General features: G+C 42.0%; 1 protein-coding gene across 8 annotated transcripts in view; it reads right to left on the bottom strand.

Annotated features, from left to right (window-relative positions):
• Positions 1-13,607: 13,607 nt before the first annotated feature.
• ICA1 (islet cell autoantigen 1) overlaps positions 13,608-26,116 on the bottom strand; it is a 181,102-nt gene continuing 168,593 nt past the window's right edge. For 6 of the 8 annotated variants that reach the window (XM_060196175.1, XM_060196177.1, XM_016192587.2 and 3 more), the window contains 2 exons: positions 16,819-16,908; positions 13,608-13,874 (listed from right to left, as the gene is read on the bottom strand). In XM_060196175.1, the coding sequence (XP_060052158.1) occupies positions 13,753-13,874; positions 16,819-16,908 (212 nt within the window). In that variant the 3' untranslated portion in view covers positions 13,608-13,752. The remainder of the gene's footprint in view (positions 13,875-16,818; positions 16,909-26,116) is intronic. The other 2 variants (XM_016192586.2, XM_060196180.1) reach the window with 1 other exon arrangement.

Genomic DNA, 26,116 nt, shown 5'->3' with positions numbered 1-26,116 from the left:
AGGATGAAAGGGAGGTGTAGGGCTCCACATGGACCTGCCAAATGGGAGAAGGGTTCATGTTGGAAAGACAAACCTTTTCTCAGGTTTTCTTTTCCACTTTGTAAAGGAAAGGGGTTGGACTCAGGGGACAGAAGTCGACAAAGGGTAGTGCTCATGGGCTGCAATAAACAGCCTGCCATGTTTCATATGGACAGAAATCAAGGCCAACAGGGTAATCTTAACTCTCGCCATTCATCTGTGCATTTCATTGTAGACAAACATCTGGTGTGGTCTCTCCTGCTTCCCTTTCCAGTGACCACCCTGGGAGCTTTGTGTGAAGAAACTAATCCTTTTTGAATTTCTGGTTTGATCATTAAAGCAGGTCTTGTGGTAAAACTATGATAGAGGAGACTAGAGATAGTTAAAACTGGGGAATAAGATTAGTTGGCTAGGGAAGGAGTGAATTGAGCTTTAACTATATTCACTGTCTTTTTTTTTCAGTATTTGTTTCTTATAAGAAGTTTTCCTGGGTAATATTTTGTAAAAGAAGACAAGGCAACAAGATAAACTTTGTGCTACAAAATTGTTGACCTCTTTTTTCCTTGGCCTGTGTCACCACCCCAAAATCTGTCCATCATTTAGTTTGCAGCTGGAAGAACATAACTGAACTGTCAACTTTATAATATTCCTATTAGAAAACAATCACATGAGATTCAAGGGAAATGATCAACATGAAAAATATTGCATCCAGAGAAGAGTCTGAATTTATCTGCTTCTTCCTTTGATTGTAAATTGTGGAACAATTTGCTATCAAAGAATAGGCACCAAAGTTAACATATGTGACACCCAGTTCTCAAAACAAATAGCAGCAGCCTGCAGGAAGGATAAAGTCTAAGCAGCAGCAGTAGAACAGGAGAGATGAGACACCGTGGAGGAGGGCAGATGACCAGTAGTGGCTGAACCATTGAGACAGCCCAAGTTGCTCAATGGACACGCATATCTGTTCTCCTGTTGTTGCTGCTCCTTTGTAATCTTGTGCACTTTCCTCTGAAAATTGGATCTCTGGCCTTAACACAAACACCTCTGTTCTGCCTTTTGGTAATTAGTGGGTAGGAAACTGACCTGAGGCCTTTTTGTTCCCAACATGCCCAAATGCTCCAGAGTCCTTCAACAGTCTGACACAGTTTATGGAACCAGTGTTCTCCATGCAAACCTCCATGATTTAACCTCTGTCTAATTCTAGACATGCAAGCCCTCAGTTTTCAGTATTGTGCCCAAGTACATACTGGCTACCCCTTCTTGCTAAATTATATATGAAGAACTATCAGTATTGGATAACTTACTGCCCCCCAGCCGTAGGATAGGTGAGTTGTCATTACTCTAGCAGGGAATTGATGGAAGAGTTCAGAAACTTCCAGAAGTAGATGGCCTATACCCAGGTCCCCTCTTCCAGCCTGAAAGGAGGCAATATTGGAATTGAGAAAAACAGCTTCAGTAGATTAGGCCTTAGATTAGGCCTCAGTAATCTGGAAGTTCCTTCTCCAGATTCTCCTCATGGAACTGTTTTATTGATTTTGGTCCAAAAAGGATTCTTGTTGGTCTGACTCTGAGTTGCTGTACACATTCAAAGTATTTTCCACTCTCCCACTGCCCTTCTCTCCCCCCAGTGCAGAAAGAAGGCATTCTCAGAACTGACATGGTACTTGACAGATCAAGCTTTTCTGGTCAAGCACTCCATTGCTATTTGCAGTAACTGGGTTATGAACTTGTTTCTGCCCTATAATAAGCTATATTCTGGTTCAGGGGTTTATAACACCCTTAGCTTCAAGGATCCTAAACATCCTCTGAGGTCATATGTAATTTGGTCTGATTTTGATTATTTCTTCCCCGTCCCCCCCCCAAGGAAGCAATCTAAAGAACTCATAAATTTTCCAAGGGGTCTATGAACAATAAATGTAGAAACTTTAGTGCTAATAATAGATTCCACAGGGGTTGGGCGGTAGCACAGCGGGTTAAGTTCACATGGCTCGAAGTTCATGGACTGGCATAAGGATCCCGGTTCGTGTCCCTGGCTCCCCACTTGCAGTGGTGTCGCTTCACAAGTGGTGAAGCAGGTCTGCAGGTGTCTATCTTTCTCTCCCCCTCTCTGTCTTCCCCTCCTCTCTCAATTTCTCTCAGTCCTATCCAACACAAAGACATCAATAACAACAATAATAATAACCACACACACACAAAAATAAAATAGCCAGGGCAACAAAAGGGGAAAAAATAGCCACCAGGAGCAGTGGATTCATGGTGCAGGCAATGAGCCCCAGCAAAAACCCTGGAGACAAATATAATAATAATAATAATAACAATAAATTCCACACTGATACTGGAAGGACCAATGTGTTGAGAACTTCCTATGGGCACTGAAGCCTGTCTCATCCATGTGTGAGCAGACTGGAAGTTCTCTGGCCACTTTTCCCACTGGGAAGCATAGCTATTCTGCACTGTTTCCTCTCTCCTTGTCCTTAATGCCTGAATTGGCCATTCATGGACCTCAGCGGTCAAACTGAGGGGTATTTTTATCCTTCCAATAGGAGTTGCCATCCTGGGTGAGTTGTGACTTTGGCTCCAGCTGGAAAGGAAGAAACTAGCAGGGAGAGAACAGATTCTGACTAGCCCACCTCTTGTTACCTACAGTCTGCCATCCATCTGTTACCTGGTGTGGATACCAGCCCTGTAGTGAGTCCTTAATTATTTGTCTTGGGCATCAGTGGTGAGCATGTGGTCAGAGAAGCTCCAGGCCAAGCAGGCTGGTTTTTCTGCCCTGTAAACCAGGACTATTGTTAAAAGCAAAGCACCTGAGAAATAGAGGAGGGGGTCAGATGATAGGACAGCAATGGTACTCATGCTGACAGGGCAACTGCTGCTGTCTCCACTGACCTGTCACTACTAGTCATTTGCCCTCTTCTACTGTCTTGCATTTACTGCTCCAGTGCTGCTGCTTGGACTTTCTCGCTGCTCCAGACTCTTACTGCTTTATAAGAATGTTCATTGGTTTTTGTTAACTCTGGGGCCTCTTGAGTCTGTGTGATGGATAAATCATTTTATGTTATCACCAGCTCAGAATCAAAGGGAGATGCAGCTGATGAATTCATTCTGACTTGTCTCTGAGTGAAAGGTTATCCTGCCAGAACTACCACATTGGTTTCTTGATCTAGTCAGCTGAGACCAGGAGGCCCAGTGGCTCAGAACATGACCTACTAGGCTAAGACTGTAGGAGACTGGACTTCTGGGGGTGGGCTGAGCATTGTAGACAGTCTGGAGGCTGATGTCAATACCTTCACATGGACTCTCCCCCTGCCCCCAATATTTTATAATAGGGCAAGAACTGGCAATTTCTTTTTTTCTTCTTCTTTATTTTTTATTTATAAAAAGGAAACATTGACAAAATCATAGGATAAGAGGTGTACAACTCCACACAATTCCCACCACCAGAACTCCACATCCCATCCCATCCCCTGATAGCTTTCCTATTCTTTATCCCTCTGGGAGTATGGACCCAAGGTCATTGTGGGATGCAGAAGGTGGAAGGTCTGGCTTCTGTAATTGCTTCCCTGCTGAGCATGGGCATTAACAGGTCGATCCATACTCCCAGCCTATCTCCCTCTTTCCTTAGTGTGGCAGGGATCCATACTCCCAGCCTATCTCTCTCTTTCCTTAGTGTGGAGGAAACGGAACTCCAGGACACATTGGTGGGGTCTGTCCAGGGAAGACTGGTTGGCATCATGGTAGCATCTAGAACCTGGTGGCTAAAAAGAGAGTTAACATATAAAGCCAAACAAATTGTTGAACAATCATGAACCTAAAGGCTGGAATAGTGCAGATGAAGAGTTGGGGGGGGGTCTCTTTTTTGTACATAGCTAGTAGGCCTATTTTAGTTATATTCCAAAGGGCCCATGACTATACTAGTTTTTTTTTCTTTCTCCTGAGCCTGAATGCAGGTAGATCCAAGTTATTGTCTGGGAAGATGAAGTCATGGTTGGGAAAAAGACCAGAAAGTTGGATCAGGGAAGGGAGTAGCTCCCAAATAAAGGTGTATAAATATTGTTGACTATAAACCCCATTGATCTGATGTGATCTGGGGCCCATATTCAGTTTAGGAGCCTATGTGACCTCTGCATCCCTGTAGATCTGAGCTCACATTCTGTAGTCATGAGTAGGCTCGTTCCAAGCTGCCCCAATTTCAGGACCCATCATCATCACATGTAGCATAGAGTATGCTGTCCATCCTCCTTTCGGATGGAACATTCTCTACCGTTGTTGATCCAAGTTGAGGGAAAGGTCTTATGGGGGCCCACAAAGGGGTCTATTGTGTTTTTCTAATAGAGACTGTCAGCCAAAGTTCAGGGTGCCAGTATGCCGGGCTAGCTTCACGGCGGGAGACAGACAACCAGGGACACATGGCTGATTGGAGAAGCAGTATTTCTTTATTCACAAGTGAACGGTTCAAAAAACTAATCTAATCTAATCACAACCCAACTTTGTCTTTCCTCTCTCTCCTCCAGTGGCAGAGTCAGGAACCAAGGAAGTATGTAGGATAGAGGGTGGGGATAGAGGGTGGGGAGAAGGAAGAAACACGAACTAGCAAGGACTAAACCAAAATCTCCTGGAGGCAGGGGGAGTGAGACCAAACCAATGTAACAGAATGACCATGTAAATAGACCACAATGTTAAGCAATGTAACAGAAGAGATCCCAGAAGCAGAACTAGAAGCATACCAACAATTCCCCTTTTCTTTTTAACTAATTGACCATAGTATCAGGAGTTGGGGTGAACAGAAACCTATATCAAACAGGCATTTTCAAAAAAAAAAAAAAACTGGCACAAACTTGCAGGAACAAGTAAGTGAGCAACAAGAACCACCACGATCTCTGGGTGGTCCAGGATCTGCCCAGACACCATAGCAGGAGGGTAGGCAGGCCGGCTGTGCAGAAGGCGTGGGCCAAGGTGCCCCAGGCCAAGGGCCAGGATGGGCTGCAGCTCTGTCTGCCATGCCCACTGCCCTGTTCCTGGTGGCTGAGCAGCGCAGAGGGAGCCCACGCCCAGTGCCCCATGCCCCGTGGCAGCGAGCAGGCTCCTACGGACGGGCAGCAGGCAGAAACCAGAGTGTGGCCCAGAGCGAAATGTTCCAGAGACAGAGAAACTGTCTCATGAAGAAAGGGTAGAGGCCTTTGGAAACCTCTTCATAAGTAGAAAAGCAGCCTATAGTGGATAGGTAGCCAAACATCTTCACTTATCTGGGGGATGGGCAGGTTGGGCACCACGTTGGGCACCATATGTCAGTCAAAGTTCAGGGTGCCAGTAAGCTGGGCTAGCTTCACGGCAGGAGACAGACGACCAGGGACACATGGCTGAGCGGAGAAGCAGTATTTCTTTATTCACAAGCGAACAGTTCAAAAAACTAATCTAATCTAATCACAACCCAATTTTGTCTTTCCTCTCTCTCCTCCAGTGGCAGAGTCAGGAACCAAGGAAGTATGTAGGATAGAGGGTGGGGAGAAGGAAGAAACGCGATCTAGCAAGGACTAAACCAAAATCTCCCGGAGGCAGGGGGAGTGAGACCAAACCAATGTAACAGAATGACCATGTAAATAGACCACAATGTCAAGCAATGTAACAGAAGAGATCCCAGAAGCAGAACTAGAAGCATACCAACAAGAGATGACTGATAACATTGGGGGAGGGATTTGTTCAAGGTCTAGGCCCATCATATCTGTGCGGGAATCTCAGGATTCTCCTTGACTAGCACCCCAGCTGATGGGGGAACTGGCAGTTTTCTAAGACCCATGTCTACTAAAAATAGCTAACTAAATAATTATCTTCTAAGTGTGATAGATGAATTTTCTTCTACAATGGCAGGATATATATATATATATATATATATATATATATATATATATTATGTGTGTGTGTGTGTGTGTGTGTGTGTGTATTTTTTTTCTTTCTTTAGAATAGAGACATAGAGAAAATGAAAAGGAAGAAGGAGATAGAAGGCAGAGAACAAGGAAGACACCTACAGCATTACTTTACTGCTTGTGAATTTTCCCCCCTGCAGATGGGGACCAGGGGCTTGAATCTGGATCCTTAAACATTGTAACATGTGTGCTCAACTGGACACACAACTTGCCTAGCCCCAGGGGCAAAGTTTCTTAATGTGAACTCTAAATACCAAGAGCTTCTGTCCAGCAGAAATAACAGTACTCACTATATTATCTGCCTTCCTTGCCCCATTTTCCATTCCCTGGCTGTAAGACATGTGATGTCTCTAGTCTATATCTGCAGAAGGAAGAAGACTGTCCCTGTTCCTTGGATGAAGCACAGAAACAATATCTGGTTCTCCAGCTCAGTGTTCCTTGTTTCAATAATCACCTGGTGTTTCTATGTGATAGTTGGGCGAGACATCTCACCAGTGTCCCTGAAGGTTTTAAGAACGACTGACACATACCAGAAATAGAGCACAAGTGAAAACATTTTTGATTTTAAAAAAATACAAAAACTACGGAGGTTTTGAGGTGACTATAGCTGAATCGTGACCTGGCCAATGCTGAATAATGCACAGCCACATGGTGGGCAGCTCCCTCGCAGAACAATCCATTCCCAGTGGGAATGGTTCTTGGAGTTTAAGGGGGACCAGACAGCTGACTTTCTTGTTTTTTAAACCCAAACTTATCACGTCATAATTTACAGGCAGTAAAATTCACTGATGTTAGTGTATACATCTATGGATTTGAGCAAATGTATATATTTATGTAATGGCCAGAAATTAAATTATAAGTGTTCTAACCCCTGATCCAACTCTCTTGAACCTCTGCCCCAGCTTTAACCCTTAAGTGAGCTGATATTATTCTTTATAAATTTATCTTTTCTTCCCCCATCCCCATTTTTTTTAACCAGAGTACTAGTCAACTTTGGTTTATGGCGGTGCTGGGGATTGAGCCTAGGACTTCAGAGCCTCAGGCATGATAGTCTCCTTGCATAGCCATTATGCTATCTGCCCTCTAAGTCTGTCTTTTCAGAGAACATAGAAATGGAACCAGGTTGTATGTAGCCCTTAAAAAAGTAAAATTTTATTTTGGAATACAATTTTATTTGGAATACAAAATCTTATTTTGGAATACAAATAAGTTACAAAGATAGTACAGAGTTTCTTACCCAGATTTTGAAATGTTAACTATAGAATAGCTGTCATAATTAAGAAATTTACATTGGTATAGTCCTATTAGTGAAAGGCATTATTTGGACTTGACCTGTCTTTCTATTAATGTCCCTTTTCTGTTCCAGGACTCAATCCAGGATCCTAGAGGGCATTAATTTGTCATTGCCACTTTAGTTTGCTCCCTTCTGTGTTAGCTTCTTAATCTTATCTTTCATAATTTTGACACTTTGTGGGATTTGGTTAAATATTCTGTATATCAGTCCTCAACTTGAGTTTACCTGCTACTATTTCTTATATCTAGATTGAGAATGAACTCTGAAGGTCAAGGAAAGAATATTACAGAAGTGGAATGTTTTAGTGCAACACAGTGGGTTGGTTACCTGATATCAATATAAATCGATCATGATGCATAAACTATTAGTCTGTTCATGTTTAATGTTAAGCAACATCCTTTGGGTGCTTGTGCTAGTGTATCACCAGGTAAAAGATACTTCAATTCTTTCTAGTCTCTAGAGACATTAGGTAAAGTGGCATACAGGTTGTTTTTTTCTGTTTTTTTTTTTTTTGTGGTGTGTGTGTGTGTGTTTGTGTGTATACACTTAATATTTATTTTCTGTAGGGTGAATTCCCAGGCATAGAATTCTTAGTTGTATGGTAACTGTGTTCAACTTTCTGTAAAACTAGCAAGTTTCCCAAATTGGCTGTTACATTTTGCTTTCCCATCAATAGTGTATGAAAGTTTTAATTGCTCTGCCTCCTAATTCTTTTGATCAGTGTTCTAGTTAGTGGTTACTCGTAAAAATGCCTTTATGACCTGCACATTTTGCAGCATGCTTGCTCCTTCTTCTGGCAGACAGACAACTCAGTTCTTTTCGCCTAGAATTAACACAGACTTTTGCTCAACTATGTGTAAATTAGGACAACTTATTCATTATAATTCCTAGCCCAGTCTCCCTCCCCCACTCCATTTCCATGATACCTAGGAATGAGTTAATGATAGACTGGATAAATGGTTAATAAATGAATATATGCATAGAATGAATGTCTTGAACTTTTTAATTCATAGACCAATTCTGAGTATATATTCCTTCAATCTAAGCACTCTTGGTTTAATAAATGAATGAATGAATGAATGAGGAAAAGTGCAGGTAGGGCTTGGAGGGCTTATGGAAGATCATGAAGAAGGAGCACCCTCCACTCTTATTTAAGCTGTGAGTGAACCTCAGTGACACCCGTGGTCATTCTGCTATGCTGATGCAATGTACAAATGTCATGCTAACATCTATGGGGGAAATAATCTGTTAGCAGTAACCCCAGGATACAGGGAATGCTACTAAGACTATTTTGTGGATGTGAAGACAGAATCTCAAGAGATATTATGTGACTTAAAGTCAATGATGTTTCCACATGCCCTCAGATCCTTCCATCTTCAGAACCCACTATCTTAAAAACTTCCAAGGGTGCACTTAACAGAAATATATCAAAAGGGTCCAGGTAGCACACCCAGTGGAGCACACATTTTGCTATGTACAAGAACCTAGGCTCAGTCCCTGGATTCCCATCTGCAGCAGGTTAAGTGTAGTGGAAAAGGTGTCTCCTTTTCTGTTTCTCTTTCCCTCTGTCTCTCCTCTTTATCATGGGAAAAAATGAAGTATGACAACCCTATTGGCAAATAAATAAGTATTGAATAAATAAATCTATATAGATATATCTCTAGATCTATTGCTAGGAGTGGGCAAAAGAGATGAGGCTAATTATTAAATGAGTATTGCGTGCTTTTGTTTTAAACTTCTTTTCTTCAGTTGTTTCTAGAAAACACTTCAAAGTAAAAGAAGCTTTAGGAATCAGGCAATATGGATTCTTGTTGTCCACTAGCATGGCCTTTTTTACCAGTCTTCGGCTACTTGCCTTTCTGATCTGGGTATTAGCAGGTGGAATGCAAAGAGTTCAGTGGTCCCTTTGACATCCCTAAAGTCAATGATAGGATTAGCTGCACACTGAGCCTTTAAGCCTCAGTGCCTAGTATGGCCTAACAAGGCACCCCTGTACCAAAAATTCTGGAAAACATTGCAGTTCTTTACCCCAGGCTTCATCTCATACCCCCTCGGAAATGTTACAAAAGTGTTTCCTCAAAGTCACCCCACTGGAAACCAGGATGGGTGGCTATTGTGTTATACCTTTTTTTTTTCTTTTTAAAGAATATTTATTTTTAATTTGATATGAAAAGAGAGAAACTGAAAGGGTATATATATATATATATATATATATATATATATATAGAGAGAGAGAGAGAGAGAGAGAGAGACCAGCAACACTGCTTCACTGATTGTGAAGCTTTCCTCCATGCAGGTGAGGACCAGGGGCTTAAAATTGGGTCATTATGCATAGGAATGTGTGCCACAGCCAGGCGACCTTACTTTCATTTTCTTTACTAACTTACTTGTGTTTTTACCACAGCACTATTCAACTCTGGTGTATGGTGGTGCCAGGGATTGAACCTAGGACCTTTGGTGATACTATAATTTGTATATAGTATCACCTTTGGTGATACTATAATTTCATGTCTTTCTCTTCCTCATTTCATTTTGAGAAATAAAAGTTTCCTTTTTCCTGTGTTTGCTTTCTTGTTTGTTTTTGAGGAAGTATCTTTCCTCCATTCTCAGTCCTTACAAAATGAGTTCTAGAGACAGGTACATGACAAGCTGAACAAATAACCTAATACTCCCCATTCTCTCATTCTTTTTCTCTTACACAGAGACACAGGCATACAAACGCAGACACACCAGCAGCCCAGTGATTGAATGAAGGCTGGACACAATATCTATAGAAGGCTCAATTATAAATTTTGACTTAAGATGTTGGTGGCCATTTTACTTCTCATGAGAAGAGTGTTTAATAAAGCAGCACAGAGGGAGTTGAGCTAGGAAATGAAGAGGGAACAATTATGGAGAAAGTTATCTGAGTCCTTCAAACCAATCATGCATGAAGCCTGAATATGGATCTTTCAGTTACCTGAGCAAACAAATCCACCTCTACTTCTGAGCTAAGTGAATTTGAGTTAACTTAGTTTTTAGTAATGATGTGCTCTTTCAACTTTCTGCTTTAGTTGGTCATACATATTACTCTTTCAGGGTTCCAGACCCTAGTCATTGAATATATATATATATATATATATCTCCAGAATATATATATATATATCCAGAAATAAAAGAAACTCTATGGGGCCAGATGGTGGCGCACCTGGTTAAGCGCAAGGTCCTGGGTTCAAGCACTTGGTCCCCACCTGCAGGGGGAAAGCTTCACAAGTGGTGAAGCAGGGCTGCAGGTGTCTATCTCTCTTCCTCTCTATCTCCCCCTCTCCTCTCCATTTCTATCTCTATCCAATAATAAATATCTTTGAAAAATAGAAAAAAAATAAAACAAACAAACAAAAAAAAGAAATTAACTCTAAAAGCCTCCCAAGCAGTGTCTAGCACAGTGTTGGTAAATATATAGCATGTTGCCTCCACTCCCAGCCTGTTTCCATGGCAAACATCACTCATTTATCAGAATGCTCCTCAATGTAGAATTCTTGGCAGCATTTGCCAATCAATTGGAATTTGCTCTCAGCTGAAATCTACTTTCCAACAAAGCTGAAGAGACCTACATCACTGCTTTATGAGCAGTGCCAGACTCAGGACTTAAAAGATGGTTTAAGCAAAGCATAGGATCACCTGCCAAGACCAATCTGGAGGACGATAGTTGATAACAAAAATTATGAGACTGACAAAATTAAATACTGCTAATAGTTAGCTGTGAGCCATTGCTAGGGTCAGCCCCTGGGGAGGGCACTCTCTGCAGTGAGCTGTGAGAGAGCAGCATGGAGTTCTGTAAGCTTGCTCCTGGAGTTAAACATGGGAAAGAGGCATGAGAGGCTTGGCAGGTGCTGCCATGGCTCAGAAGGCTAGGCAGCATCGTGCAGCAGTGTGGGGGGCCTCAGGCTGGCCCCACACCCAGTGCCAAGACTAGCCCATAGTGGTGACTGAACCCTGCATACAAGCCTCCAGGACCACCAGCTCTATTTAGATCATGCTTTCTTGAGCTGAGACTTCCCCAAATAAGCATTACTTCTTGCAAAGTTTGTCCATTTCTCATTCTGAGGTTTCTGGTTGCTTTTCTTGCTCTCCTAGAACTTGACATTTCTAAAATTACATTATAAAAGCAATGGATCTATAAAGTGCACCACAGCATGTGCTGACTGGAGAAAGAAAGAGCGAGGAGTGTTGGATGCTTCTGGTCCCCTTTCTTAAGCCTGCAGATTCTTGGGCAGGGGCGGGAGGGAGAGGACAGAGGGCAAACCTGCAGATCTCCTCAGATGGCAGGAAAAGCTTCGAAAAGCTTCAAAAAGCAGGTGCTCTTTGCAATTCACTGAGGGCCCCAGTGCAATGACTGTAGTCCAACCTAGTGAAGTAGAGTGGAGAAGGTGGAGTGGGAGTGAGGGAGAAACAACATTAAACATGCAGAAGGTGGGACACCTTTGTCCCCCTCCTGTCAGAAATCACACTTGCACTGGAGACAGCCATGAGGTGGGTCCTGGAGGGAGGAAGCCCCCTGGTCCGGAGGCACACAAGCTGCTTAAAAGAGAAGCAGGCTGCAGCTGCTTCTCCTTAAAGTGGAGAGATGGCCAAGGGGCTTTGTGTGTAAGCCCAGATCAAAACACGCCTATCAAGAGGGATCAAGAGCCCGGCCAAGTGGATTGCAGATGGGAAAGGGAATTGAGTCTTTTTTTTTTCTTTCTTTCTTCACAGAAATGTAAAGAAAATTAGAAAATATCTCCATGTGCAATTCTCTCCTTTTACGTGCAGCAAAAGCTGCCCAATGACACAACCTTCCCTTCCCCCATCACCCACAGATCAACTTTAAAATGCAACCTGTTAGCAGTTAAAGTGCATCCATTCAACATAGATGAAGCCGCCCTCCTTGCCCTCCCATCCTCTCCCTACCTGGCTGTGTGGGGCCGCTAGCTTGGCTGAACCAGTCAGGTGTCCTGCTCTCTCTCCTTACTGTGAAGTTTTCATGACCACAAACAAATGTGAGCCAAGATGAAACTAAGAGTTCTTAATCTATATTCCATACAGGGTAGCTCCACTCAGTTATTCCAGTGCTTACTAGGTGATTCCATGGTGTTGATTGCCAGGGAGACACAATATTTGGGGAAACAGAGAATCTGTTCTCTGGGGTTGCACCACCTGCTGGGAGAGCCAGAAGCATATATAGCACCCTAAGGAGGCCAGAGTCCCCCTCTCCAGTCCTCCAGGCTGTCTTGGTGAGGATGGTGGCTAGTGCTACAGTCAGATCACTCTCTAAGGGCGTGCCTTGGGAAAGCCCAGCTGTGTGTGAGTGTGTGTGTGTGTGTGTGTGTGTGTGTGTGTGTGTGTGTGTGTGTGTGTGTGTAAGTGGCCAGGGGGACTGAAGCTAAGGATATCAGCACAGCCCTCCTGAAGCCCTAATGTATTTGTAGAACTAAGGACTAGATCAATAGTTCTACCTCCACTCAAGGCCACTGGTTTACTGGTTTCTGCCCCTCAGTTAGCACATCACTGATAACACAGCAGGGAGGATAGGTGCCAACCCAGGGTCTATAATGCAGGTGGAGTGTCTAAGTCACTTATGTGTCCACACACAAAAGTTTCTCCCACTCCTTAGTGAATCAATGCTAGTTGATGCCCTCTTTCCTTCCTGCTGCATCTGGAGGAGCCCTGAGGGCACACCAGCATCTTCATGCAAGTAGAACCTAACCTCCTCCTCTGACCCTCTCCAGCTGATACCGCCCACACACACCCACCCTGACAAGTTAACTGGATCCCCACAACAGACTCCAATAATTTGACTTTGTATTTACATTTAATTTAGAAAAATGAGTTGCTGTCACAAGGGGCTTCAGAGATACATGCTTTTGAAATTCCAGCTGTGGAGAAGGACAAAAAAGAGACAGTGGTATTTGCAGATTTGGCTGCTTGTCATAGAAAGGTCCATGTAGTAGAGATAATCCCAGCTCCTCTGCCCTGAGAGGCCACAGTGCTCACTGGGCAAGGGCTGGGGGGGACAGCATCTTTGGTTGGCTTGAGTGTTTTCTAGAGCTTGTTGAAAGGGAGCTTTGTAGGAAGAAGTCTCCCTGCAGCCCCAGCTCAGGGAGACATAGGCAGGTGTAGAGGAAGCATTTTTGCCTCTTGCTTTGTCAGAGGTCCTTTGACTCTTTATTGAAGCCTATCACAAAGTAGGTTTCTGATATGAATTCACAATAGCCCAGTGACATGTTGGTGGCTATAATATAGATGTTGGCAGGAGAGGGGCTGGCCTGGGACCCACTCTTGCACAGTCTGATGTTGTCTAGGTCTGGAGAGAATGCAGTCAAGTTCTTTACAGCAAATAATAGCAAATGATATACCAAGATAAACAGGGCCTTTGACCCTCTTGTTTTATTAAAATGGCACATAAATACTAAAAGAGCATACTGATCACTTCCCATGCCTGGAGCCCCTGCTGTGTGGCAGAGGAGCTATGTGGGCTCCCTCCCAAAGGTTGCAGACTCATGCATTGAGCAGTTCGTGTTCTTTATCAGTTCTTCCAATAGCGTCAGGATTGGATAATGGGTCCAGGTCAGCGAAGAGACTAAACCAGGCAGTCAGGTCTGAGGCAGCCTTGGCAGGCTCTAGGGAGAAAAGATGAAACATTAGTACATCCAACATCTGAACACCCATCTCTTCTGTACTACTTGGGGAGAGGTGTGGGTGGAAGGGAGAGGGGCAATTTTAACCTAAAATGGGAGAATGCTCAAATAAGCAAATTCCATTACATCCCAGCTGGAAAATACCATATCCACCTAAAGTAACATTTGTAGGGGGCTGGGTGGTGGTGCGCCTGCTTAAATGCACATGTTACAATGTACAAGGACCCAAGTTCAAGCCCCCGGTCCTAATTTGCAGTGGGGAATTCACAAGTGGTGAAGCAGGTCTACAGGTGTCTCTATGTTTCTCTCCCTCTTTCCCTCTTGATTTCTGGCTGTATTTACCCAATAAATAAGTATTAGAAAACATTAAAAAATGGTAAACCATGGTCTAAAATTCAGTGAAAACAAATCAAGCAAGTTTGGGGGTGGAGAGGCAGGATGGTATACCCAGTTGAATGCACACATTTGCATGTGCAAGGAGCTTGGTTCAAACCTCTGATCCTCTCCCACAGAAGGGAAGCTTTGTAAGTGGTGAAGCAGTGTTGCAGATGCCTCTTTCTCTTTCTCCTTCCCCTTTCTCTATAAATTTCTGTCTCTATCCAATCAATCAATAAATAAATATCAGATGGGTGCAGGGTTCAGGTAGGATTAATACAATAAATACAGTAACTATTATGTGAAACCCACCTGCACCCCACAGTGATGGTCAGACCACTAAGCTGATTAACTCTCAATCCCTAATGTTTCTCCGCAATCATAAAATATCAGTTATTTCAGAGTCAGGCTGGGTGACTGATGAAGCCAGGTGCCTTCCAGTGATTACTGGAGGGATCTCTTCAAATTTGTTGCATTAAGAGAAAGACCACAGGTAATTCTTTTTAGCTTTCAAAATAAATGGCCTAGAACAAGATCCAGGCCCAGAGCTGGCTTTTCCTTTTCCCTCAGCACAACTGCTTTTTGCAGCCCTCTCATAGTTCTGTCTTACCTCCTCTCCCACTGGGCTCTGAATTGCTCCCCATACCTACCCCTCAGCCTTCAGGCTCAAAGGAGCACACCTATCAGCTGTTCCTTCAATGAGCCACCTGCCTGAACTTCCTGAATACCTGATCATAGAGCCAAATTATTTTCCAGATGAGGAGAATATTTTCCAAAAACTGCCTGATGCAAATGATTTCTGCATGAGTTGGGGATTCTTCTTTATATAAATCATTCCACATGGGAATCTGAATTTTACTTGCTCAGATGACCCATATTTTTGCCCCCTTGTGCAACAGGTGGGAATATCAAAGCATGAAAAAAGGTTCTCTCTGACAGTTTCTTTTTAGCTCAAAGAAGCTAGGAGTGTGCTTGCCATCTGGCTGAAGAGAGTATCAAAAACATAGATGTTGTTAAAGGTAGGACTATCAGAGTTAGGAGATACCAACATCAATAGGGCCTTTGATCATTTCATTAAAATAAATCCTAGCCATTGAGACAGTATACTTTGGACTTATTTTCCTTTGTTTTATTATAAATTTTTTTATAGATATATTACTTTATAGTAAAATAGAGACAAAACTACTGTAAAACATACACTATGTTTTATGGTGTTATTCAGGCTAGTATATAATGTTCTATGTAACACTAGTTGAATTCAAGTGTAGTAAAGCTTAAAACATTTGGCTTTAAAAGAGACTGGCGAATCCAAATGATCTCAAGGTGGAACTTAAGAAAACAATGACAGTAAGGGAAAACATAAGGTGAGACTTGGATGGGGTGTGGTACATTGCTCCAAAGCAAAGGACTCTGGGGAGGGAACCAGTTAGGATGAGGGGGAAGGGCCTGGGGTCCTGGTGTATGATGGTGGAGAAGGGCCTAAGTTGGGGCAGAGTGTCTGTAGACACCTATTGTGGAGAGATTAGATGTTGTACCAATGTGTCAACAACTGTACTGTCAGCCACTAGTCCCCAAATAAAGTGGGGGATAAAGACATTTGACTTATTTGGATATGAGACAAATAAATGAGAGGAAACTACTTTCTAAAGAAGGAATATATTTTGTTTCTTTAGAAGAGGCCTTCTGAAGATGTCACACAAGGAAACTTGCATGGAGTAAGAGTTAATTAGGAAGAGCTATTTTTGATAAGCAATATCAAGATACCTTTAAGATATCTCTACTAAAAATATGTTACACACTCACTCCTGCTTCCTCCTCACATCCCAAAGGGCCTTAGATGGTCCTCAGATACTGGGTGGCCAGGTGGCTGGACTTTATAGAGTACACTTCACATTCCACAGGCCTCCACTGTTAAGAGGGAAACCCAGATTCAACTATCTGCACAATACTTGAGAGAGCACTATGGGAATGCCTTTTGATGACAATAGAACACTCTGTAACTTCCTGTATTCAACAAAGGGAAAGTGAGTGATGACCAAGGGGACAGAAACAGAGCTGTAAACATAGCCAGGCTCTTCAGTGGGGCAGCTGTTCTCTTTGGGAGTCTGTGCAGAAAGAGCACAGATCTCTTGAGCTGTCACCAAATAAGGTTGTCTTCTCACAACAAAGAAACTTGGCCTTTTCCCAGGAAAGTTAATTAATTGCCTTATTCGGTGGTGTAAATGGTTATTTCCAGCTAGCCCAGCAAACCTCAGTGGCATATCCTACTTGGCTGTTTACACCAGTGTTGGGGGGGACCCAGTTGGGGGGGGGAACAGATACTTGATTCTTTCTCATTAAATTTGTTAAAATGTAGTTATGGAGGATATTAACTCCCCCCACCCCCCAAAAAAGTCAGAATTCCTAGGCTCCTGCAAACCTCTTCATCCTTATAGCCTCCATTTGGAGCACCAGATGCTCAAATGGAAGCTGGTAAAAGAAAATAAAAAAGTGTTAGTTTAGTAGAAAGGAAGGTGAGCATCATTTCAGGCAGGTAAAATATTGTTATTACCTTTCACGGTAGGATCGTTGTCATTTGGACTGCTTGTCTTTGGTGCTGGCCATGGAGGAGAAGGAAGATTGGCATTGCTCTCTGACCAGCCTAATGTTTAAAACCAGAAGTGGTTAGATCTAAGGCTCAGTCATACTAACCCACCAGTTGCTTGGGCTCAGACATGGATCTTAGCCATGTCTTAGCTCTCCAAAGAAAGGAAAGAGGATGGCATCTTTCATGTTTCTTATACCTGGCTTATAAAGTTATAGTAATGTCCAATTCAAAAGCATGGAAAAAACAAGGGAAAAGATTGGACTTTCATTTTGATCATATCTGGAGCTTCCCTGCTTGAGGCTAACTTTTTCAGGTAAAGAGAGCAAGGAAGAAAGGTAGAGAGAGGGAAAGAAAGAAACCACAGTGCCTATGTTACCTTCAGTACAGTGGGGGCTGCAATCAAACCTGGGTTGTGTATATGGCAAAACAGAAGATTGGGTTTTGTAAAGCAAATGAGAAACTGATAATGCTAAAGCATTTCTGCCTTTAGCTTTATACTCAATTTCATATCCTCCCTCCCCACTCTCCTACGGGGGCTATGACTAGGGCTCAGGGTGGACAGTTGTGTCCCCCCACCCCCAATGATGAGAGGTAGAGATAGAGAAGGAGTCACCTGCAGCACTTTCCATCATTTGTGAAGCCCTGCCCCTAACCTGCAGATGCTCCCATGCGGTTGGTTGCCTGGGTCCTTGAACATTTCAAAGTGTGTTTTCTACTGGGTGAGCCATCTGCCAACCCCCATTTCTTCTTCTCAATTAACATTTCATGTCTACATCAAAACCATCAGTAGCTTGATAAGGACAAGTTCCTTGCTTTTCTGTCACAAATGTTGAAAGCTAACGAATGCAAAAAAAAAAAAAAAAAAGCAAATCTTCTCTTCCAGTATGACCCAGCTCATTTATTTACTATACAGCTAATTTAAATTAGGAAGTTTAATTAACATAAGTAGCTAAGTGGCCCTTTATCTCCCTCCCTCTACAAATAGCATTTAACTTGTATAACCCAACACTTAGTAATGCCCCTCATACTCTGCTGGCCCCTAATGATGAAGAGGCACTCAGCACTATTTGGTGTGAAATTGAATAAGCCTAGGTTCCCAACAGCATTTACTGTCTGTAGTTAATATTTTAGTGTGACTCACATGTAATTTAGAACTTTACCATATGCATCTTTGTGTGGCTGCTTTAATTCTAAGTACTGGATTCTCAATAAGATCAGGACTTTTTTTTTTTGAGGAGTTAATACTTTACAATAAGTATTTTTAAAAAGACTTTTGATAATATTTTTCTTCTTACCACTCCCATCACCAAAGGGCTGTGTTCCCACTCTCACCCCCATAGATAACCACTCTAGTTCTCCCACAGTCGTAGACACAGATTGCTTTTTTCACATTCATAATATCCAATTTTCTATATTCCACACAAATGAAACCATCTGTAGTTGTCCTTTACTTCCTTAATTGCTTCACTAAGAATAATCTCCAATTCCATCCACTTTATCCCAAAGGATGCGATGTCATCTTTTTATCTATTAGTAATGCTCCATTGAGTACATGTCACATAACTGTTTGATCCAGTCATCTGTCGAAGGACATTTTGGTTGTTTCCAAGTTTTTTGCTATTGTGAATAAAGCCACTATGAGCATGGTGGTGTGCATATGTCTCTGAATCAGTGTTGTTATATCTTTTGGGTATATGCCTAGTAGTAGTATTGCTGGGTCATAAGGTATTTCCATTTGTATTTGTTTAAGGGTTCTCCATAGTGTTCTTCATTCTTGCTGCATCAGTTTGCACTCCCACCAGCAGTGTAGTAGAGTTTCTCTCTCTCTCCCTCTCTCTCTCTCCACATCCTCTCCAACACTTAACATTCTCTTGTTTAATTGATGGAGCTCATCTCACAGGTATAAGGTGGAATCTCAATGTGGGTTTAATTTACATTTCTCTGATGATGAGTGAATTAGAACATTTCTGCATATGTCTATAGGCCATGTGTATCTCTTCTTTATAGAACCATCTAGATACTCACATCTTCTGCCCACTTTTTTTATTGGGTTGTTCTTTTTCTTTTTGTTGAGTTGCATGAGTTCTTTACAGATGCTTGATATTAACCACTTCTCTGAACTGTATTGTAAAAACATTTTTTTCCATTTGCTGGGTTTCCCGTTTATCATTATGGAATTTTCTTTTTGATATGTATGAGCTTTTCAATTTGATATAATCCCATTCGTTATTTCTTGTTTTAGTTTCCCTTGCCTATGAGATGGAGTCTCCAAATACATCTTTAATGTTAAAGTCCTGAAATATTTCACCAATATATTCTATGTGTTTTATAGTTTCAGGTCTAAGATCCAGATCTTTGATCCCTTTTGCCTTAATTTTGTTGCATGGTGATAAGTGGTGGTCTAGTTCTATTTTTCTACATATGTCCAATTCACCCAACACCATTTGTTAAAGAGACTTTCTTTTCCCCATTGGGCATTTTTGGTCCCTTTATTGTCTATAATATGTCTATACATATGTGGGTTTAGTTCTGGACTCTCTATCCTGTTCCATTAGTCCATATATCCATTTTTGTTCCAATACCACACTGTTTTAACTACTATTGTTTTGAAATACAAATACAAACTATAGTCTGGAATTTGGATACCTCCATCTTTCCATTTTTCTTCCTTTTCCTGCTGTTTTGTTTTTATTACTTTTTTATGGTTCCATATGAATTTTTTTTTCCTCCAGGGTTATTGCTGGACTCGGTGCCTGCACCATGAATCCACCGCTCCTGGAAGCCATTTTTTCCCCCTTTTGTTGCTCTTGTTGTTGTAGCCTCGGTGTGGTTATTATTATTGCTCATTGTTGGATAGGACAGAGAGAAATGGAGAGAGGAGGGGAAGACAGAGAGGAGGAGAGAAAGACACCTGCAGACCTGCTTCACCGCCTGTGAAGCAACTCCTCTGCAGGTGGGTAGCCGGGTGCTCGAACCAGGATCCTTACGGTCCTTGCGCTTTGACCACATGCGCTTAACCCACTGTGCCACCGCCCGACCCCCTCCACATGAATTTTTTAAGTTGTTCAATTTCCTATGTCATAGGGATTTTAATAGCGATTGCAGTGAATCTACAGATTGCTATTGCCAGAACTGTCATTTTAATGACATTTATTCTTCTAGTTCATGAACAGGGGTGTTTGTTCATTTCTTTATGTCATCCTTTGTTATAGTTTTCATTGAAAAGGTTATTTCACTTCTTTTGTTAGATTTATTCCTAGGTATTTTATCTCTTTGAATTCAATTATAAATGGGATTGATTGCTTCAGTTTCATTTCCTCTGGCCCATCTTCTGTGTAGAAAAATGCCACAGATTTGTGGGTATTGATTTTGTAACCTGCTACTTTACTGAATTTATTGATAATTTCCAGTAGTTTTTTGGCAGAGTTTTTTAGGTCCTCTAGGTATAACAGTATGTCACCTGCAAATAATGATAATTTAACGTCTTCCTTTCCAATTTAAATTTCTTTGATATCTTGTTCTTGCTTGATTTCGATGGTGAGGACTTCCAGAGCTATGTTGAATAGAAGTGGTGAGAATGCAGCTATGAAGAACAATGAACCCACCTTCTCTGACCCATCTTGGACAGAGCTAGAAGGAATTATGTTAAGTGAACTAAGTCAGAAAGATAAAGATGAGTATGGGATGATCCCACTCATCAACAGAAGCTGACTTAGAAGATCTGAAAGGGAAACTAAAAGCAGGACCTGATCAAATTGTAAGTAGGGCACCAAAGTAAAAACCCAGGGGTGAGGGGTAGACATGTAGCTTCCTGGGCCAGTGGGGGGTGGGAGTGGGCGGGAGGGATGGGTCACAGTCCTTTGGTGGTAGGAATGGTGTTTATGTACACTCCTAGCAAAATGTAGACATATAAATCAGTAGTTAATTAATATGAGAGGGGGAAATCAATTGTATGTCTCAAAGTTTCTCAAAACACAAACTGAATCTTTTTAATATATAGGCTATGTATTTGATATACGGACTCTCTCAAAAGCCTAGACCAAGTAGATTAGAAGCTTCCAATAGCACAGCTATATACAAGATACTGGGTACTGTACAGCAAACCATAACAAAGGGACTTTTCAAAGTTAACCCAATTAACAAATAATGGGATGATAATATTAACTATTGATTGTCTTTTTGAACCCTAAGACAGCAGGAACCTCACATCTTCACTATAGAGCCCCTACTTCCCCCAGTCCTGGAACCCTTGGATAGGGCCCACTTTCCCGTATACATCTCCCAATCCAAACCAAATAATATTGCATCCGCCGATCACAATCTAACCAAAGCAACGATTGCCATCTCAACATGCTTCACCTCAGACTGTATCCAGAGACTTCACGTGTGGAATGACAACCCTACAGCTTCATTACTCGGGTGAGACCTTTCCTTTAATAGTACACTCTAATTTCATCTCAGGTAGTTCACTTTCTAACAAAGTCCCATAACCTAGATATACACCAGTTTCTGTGAGAGAGAGCTTATGTGCACACGTATCCATAAACTACTGCAAAATATATACCTGAAAGCAGGATTACACTAGAGTTTGCAGTGAGTACCTCCCTAACACTTCCTCTCCACTATTCCAAGCTTGGGATCCATGATTGCTCAACAAATTGTTTGGCTTCATATGTTAACTCTCTTTTCAATCACCAGGTTCCAGATGCCACCAGGATGCTGGCTAGGCTTCCCTGGATTGAAGACCCCACCAATGTGTCCTGGAGCTCAGCTTCCCCAGAGACACACCTTACTAGGGAAAGAGAGAGGCAGACTGGGGGTATGGACCGACCAGTCAACGCCCATGTTCAGCGGGGAAGCAACTACAGAAGCCAGACCTTCTACCTTCTGCAACCCTCAACAACCCTGGGTCCATGCTCCCAGAGGGCTAGAGAATGGGAAAGCTACCATGGGAGGGGGTGGGTTATGGGGATTGGGTGGTGGGAATTGTGTGGAGTTGTACCCCTCCTACCTTATGCTTTTGTTCACTAATCCTTTCTTAAATAAAAAATTTAAAAAAAAAAAAAAGAAGTGGTGAGAGTGTACATCTTTGCCTAGTTCTTGATTTTAGAGGGAAAGCTTTCAGTTTTTCCCCATTGAATATGATGTTAGCCATGGGTTCATCATATATAGCTTTTATGTTGAGAAATTTTCCTTCCATCTCAAATTTCTTGGGGGCCTTTATCATAAGTAGGTGTTGGACCATATCAATTGCTTTTTCTGCATTAATTGATAAGGTCAGGTGATTTTATCTTTTTGTTGATATGGTAGATTACACTGATTGACCTGGGAAGACATTTTTCTTTTTTTATTATGTTAATTTATTTATTGGATAGAGACAGCCAGAAATTGAGAAGAAGGGGGTGATAGAGACACAGAAAGACACCTACAGTCTTGCTACACCACTCATGATGTGTCCCCTCACCCCCACAGATAGGGGTCGGGGGCTTGAACCCAGATCCTTGAACAATGTAACATGTGCATTCAACCAGGTGCACCACCACCCAGCCTGGCATTTTTCTCAAATGTGTTCTGAAATACCTAACACAGGAAAGGTAATCATTTGTGGACTAAGCTCATTATCAATTCTGACTTTGTGTAACACACACCATTACAGAATGGATCACTGTTGGGTCCAATCATGCTTAACACTGTTTCCTTTTTTCTGGCAAGCTCAGGTCACAGGGAATTTTGCTTTTGAAGAAGAAATGGCATCATTCAGATGGGGCAGTAAAATCAATTTTTTGAGGAAGAAAGACACAACTACAAAGAGAGGGGGGAGGGAAAGAGAGAGAGAGGAAGCGCAGAACTTAATGCTGTCCATTTATCCTGCAATTATATTTATAAATAAGGGATTTAATTTTAACATCACACTATTAGTTTGTATATCTAGACTCATGAGGCCTTTGAAAGCAGGAACCCTGTATTATTTATCTTTATACTTTTTAGTGCATTGCCTGGCACATAATGGGTGCTCAAATATAATGAATTAAGATAAACTACTGAGGCCCAACACCTAGATATAGACCAGGTCCCATGAGATAGAGCATATGTCCATATGTATCCATAAACTAGGGCAAAATATATACCTGAAAGCAAAAGTGCACAATAGTCTGCAGTGAGTCAGTATAAAGTTCCTAATGAAACTGTATCTAATTAGACTTAGATAGCCTCATCACTTACTTCCTATTACAGTTCTCTCACTCACTCCAAAGCTAGCCTTAGCAAAGCAAGGACTGCAAAAGCTTAATAAGGGCAAGAGACTGGCATACTTTAACAATGATTCTTTAGTCACTATCAGGCCACCCCATCAGCTGGGGCCCTATTCTGAGAATCCTGAGATTCCCAAACAGACATGATGGGCCTAGACCTCAAATAAATCCCTCTCACCTTGTTAGTGGTCATCTCTATCAGGAACAACAAAATAGACTCCTTTGTGGGTCCCCCATAGGACCTTGCCCTCAGCATGGATCAACAACGGTAGAGAATGTTCCATCCTCCGAAGGGAATATAGATAGCATACTCTATGCTACACCTGAGGAAGAGGGGTCAATATTGGGGCAGCTTGGAATGTTTCTACTCATGACCACAGAATGTGAGCTCAGATCTACAGGGATGCAGAGGTCACATAGCTGAATATGGGGCCCAGATCACATCATAGTGATGGAGTTTACAATCTACAATATTTACACACCTTTCCCATATTAAGGAGCTACTTTCTTCCCTGATCCAGCTTTCTGATCCTTCTGCCAGCCATGACATCATCTCCCTAGACAATAATTAGGATCCACCTGCATATCAGATTTCAGGCTCAGGCAAAAAACAAAACAAACAAAAAACACTAGTAAAGCTACAGGCCCTTTGAAATATAACTAAATATAACTACTAGCTATCTATAAAATGGAGGACCTCCCAACACTTCATCTGCACTATTCAAGACTTTAAGTTCATGACTGATCAACAATTTGTTTGGTTTTGTATGTAAACTCTCCTTTCAACCACCAGGTTCCAGATGCTACCAGGATGCCGACCAGACTTCCCACTAATGTGTCCTGGAGCTCCACTTCCCCAGAGCCCTACCCTACTAGATAAAGAGAGAGGCAGGCTGGGAGTATGGATCAACCAGTCAATGCCCATGTTCAGCAGGGAAGCAATTACAGAAGCCAGACCTTCCACCTTCTGCATCCCACAATGACCTTGGGTCCATACTCCCAGAGGGTTAAAGAATAGGAAAGCTATCAGGGGAGGGGATGGGATATGGAGATCTAGTGGTGGGAATTGTGTGGAGTTGTACCCCTCTTATCTTATAGTTTTGTCAATGTTTCCTTTTTATAAAAAAAAAAACAAAAAAGATAAACTACTGAAGTGTCAGAAAGTGTCCTGTGGTAGTGTGTGTTTTGCATGCATGAGTTCTGTGTTTGATCCCCAACACCACATGTGAGACCAACAAAGGAAAAAAAAAATGAGTAGAACTCCACAGACGGTGGAGCAGTGTTTTGCATTCTGTATCTCATTCTCTCATAAAAAAATAAAGTTTTAAAAAGTGGGATGGGTAGGTAGTTTAGCAATACAATACAATGTGAGAACCTGGGTTCAATCATATTAAAAACAAACTACTGAAGTACACTTTTAAACTGTGTGAAGTACACATATGAGGCGGTAAAAGTTTCTAGAACACAGCAGACACTATGATACTCACACACTGAATTTTTTCATTTTAGGCAAATTGCACACAAAGTTCTTTATGAAGTCTAGTCAAACGTATTGGGTGACTTAATGGCATTTACTGGGTACAAAACAATGAAAACACAGAGGGCTTTTAAAAATAGTGTTATTCACTAGGAAGGTGCTTACAGCTGAGATTAACTTAATTAATAAACAGTTAAGAGCACCATCTTTTGAGAGAATTTTCTGGGATGGTAGAAGTGATGGTGTAAATTAGCCAGAAATTCTTGAGTTGCCTTTACAATGGGTGATTTTTATGGTATGTAAATTATAGGTCAATGTAGAGTTTGGGGGAGAAAAAAACAGTACTTGGTATACTCTAGGAATAACAAAATTTCCCTAATTTCTAGAAAACTGGCTCATGAGTGTTTTTCTTCTAAACAGAAATAATATAAAATAGTGTTAGTAAATGTGGAAAGTTAAAGTTGTGTTTCCATTGTATGCCAAATAAAGCTGAAAATGGTACAGACTAGCTGGGCCAATTATACACTTTCCCCCCATAAGCCTCCCCTGACAGCAGGTGTAGTCAGGATCCACTTGTGCTTGGTAGAACAGGTGCCTTCTTTCACCAACCCTGCAGCCCACCTCCAACTCTCTTACAACAGAGTTTCCTCAAGTATGTTGCCTTCACCAGCATTGTGGGCATCACTTGTGAGAAATGCAAGTTCAAGAGGAAACCTTGGTCCACTGGATCAGAAATCCCAGTGGTAGAGGCAACAAAAATCTGTCTAATAAACCCTCAGTGACTATTACACAGTGGAAGTTTGAAAAATTCTGCCTCAGACTGTTGTCTACAAGACTGCCAAGGTCAAGATTAGATCATCTTAGTTGAGGCCAGTACTGGGGAAGAAGGGCCCACTTAGGAAATATAATGGCCCCCTTTAGGGTCCTGCCATGCCATGTTCTATACCTTTAAGTTCCTCTAGCCTATGGAGCTCATTGACTGGATTCAGGGATCCTCCTCACTCTTTCAGAAAAGAAGCAGAATTGACTAAAGAAAAAATCCCCAGGAAGGGAATGGAGTCACCCTCTTTACTGACCTGTGTGCGATTGGACACAGAGAAAACTCAGTAATATCATTTTTTCCCCATTCTCTTCTTTCAAAAAATACCTACAACATTTTTTTTTCCCTCCAGGGTTATCACTGGGGCTTGGTGCCTGTTCTATTACTCCACTCCTCCTGGAAGCTATTTTTTCCCCCTTTTGTTGCCCTTGTTATCATTGTTATTATTATTAATTATTGCTGTCATTATTGTTGGATAGGACAGAGAGAAATTGAGAGAAGACGGGAAGACAGAGAGGGGGAAAGAAAGATAGACACCTGCAGACCTGCTTCACTGCTGCTGAAGTGACCCTCCCCCCGCAGGTGGGGAGCCAGGGGCTCAAACTGGGATCCTTATGCGGGTCCTTGCGCTTCCTGCTATGTGCGTTTAACCCACTGCGTTACTGCCTAGCCCCCAACAACTTTCTTCTTCTTCTTCTTTTATTTTAATAGCTG

This window comes from Erinaceus europaeus, chromosome 8 (genome assembly GCF_950295315.1).
Source record: "Erinaceus europaeus chromosome 8, mEriEur2.1, whole genome shotgun sequence".
NCBI lineage: Eukaryota > Metazoa > Chordata > Mammalia > Eulipotyphla > Erinaceidae > Erinaceus > Erinaceus europaeus.
The sequence above is the reverse complement of the archived record's forward strand: the minus strand, read 5'-3'. Positions and strand labels throughout refer to the sequence as shown.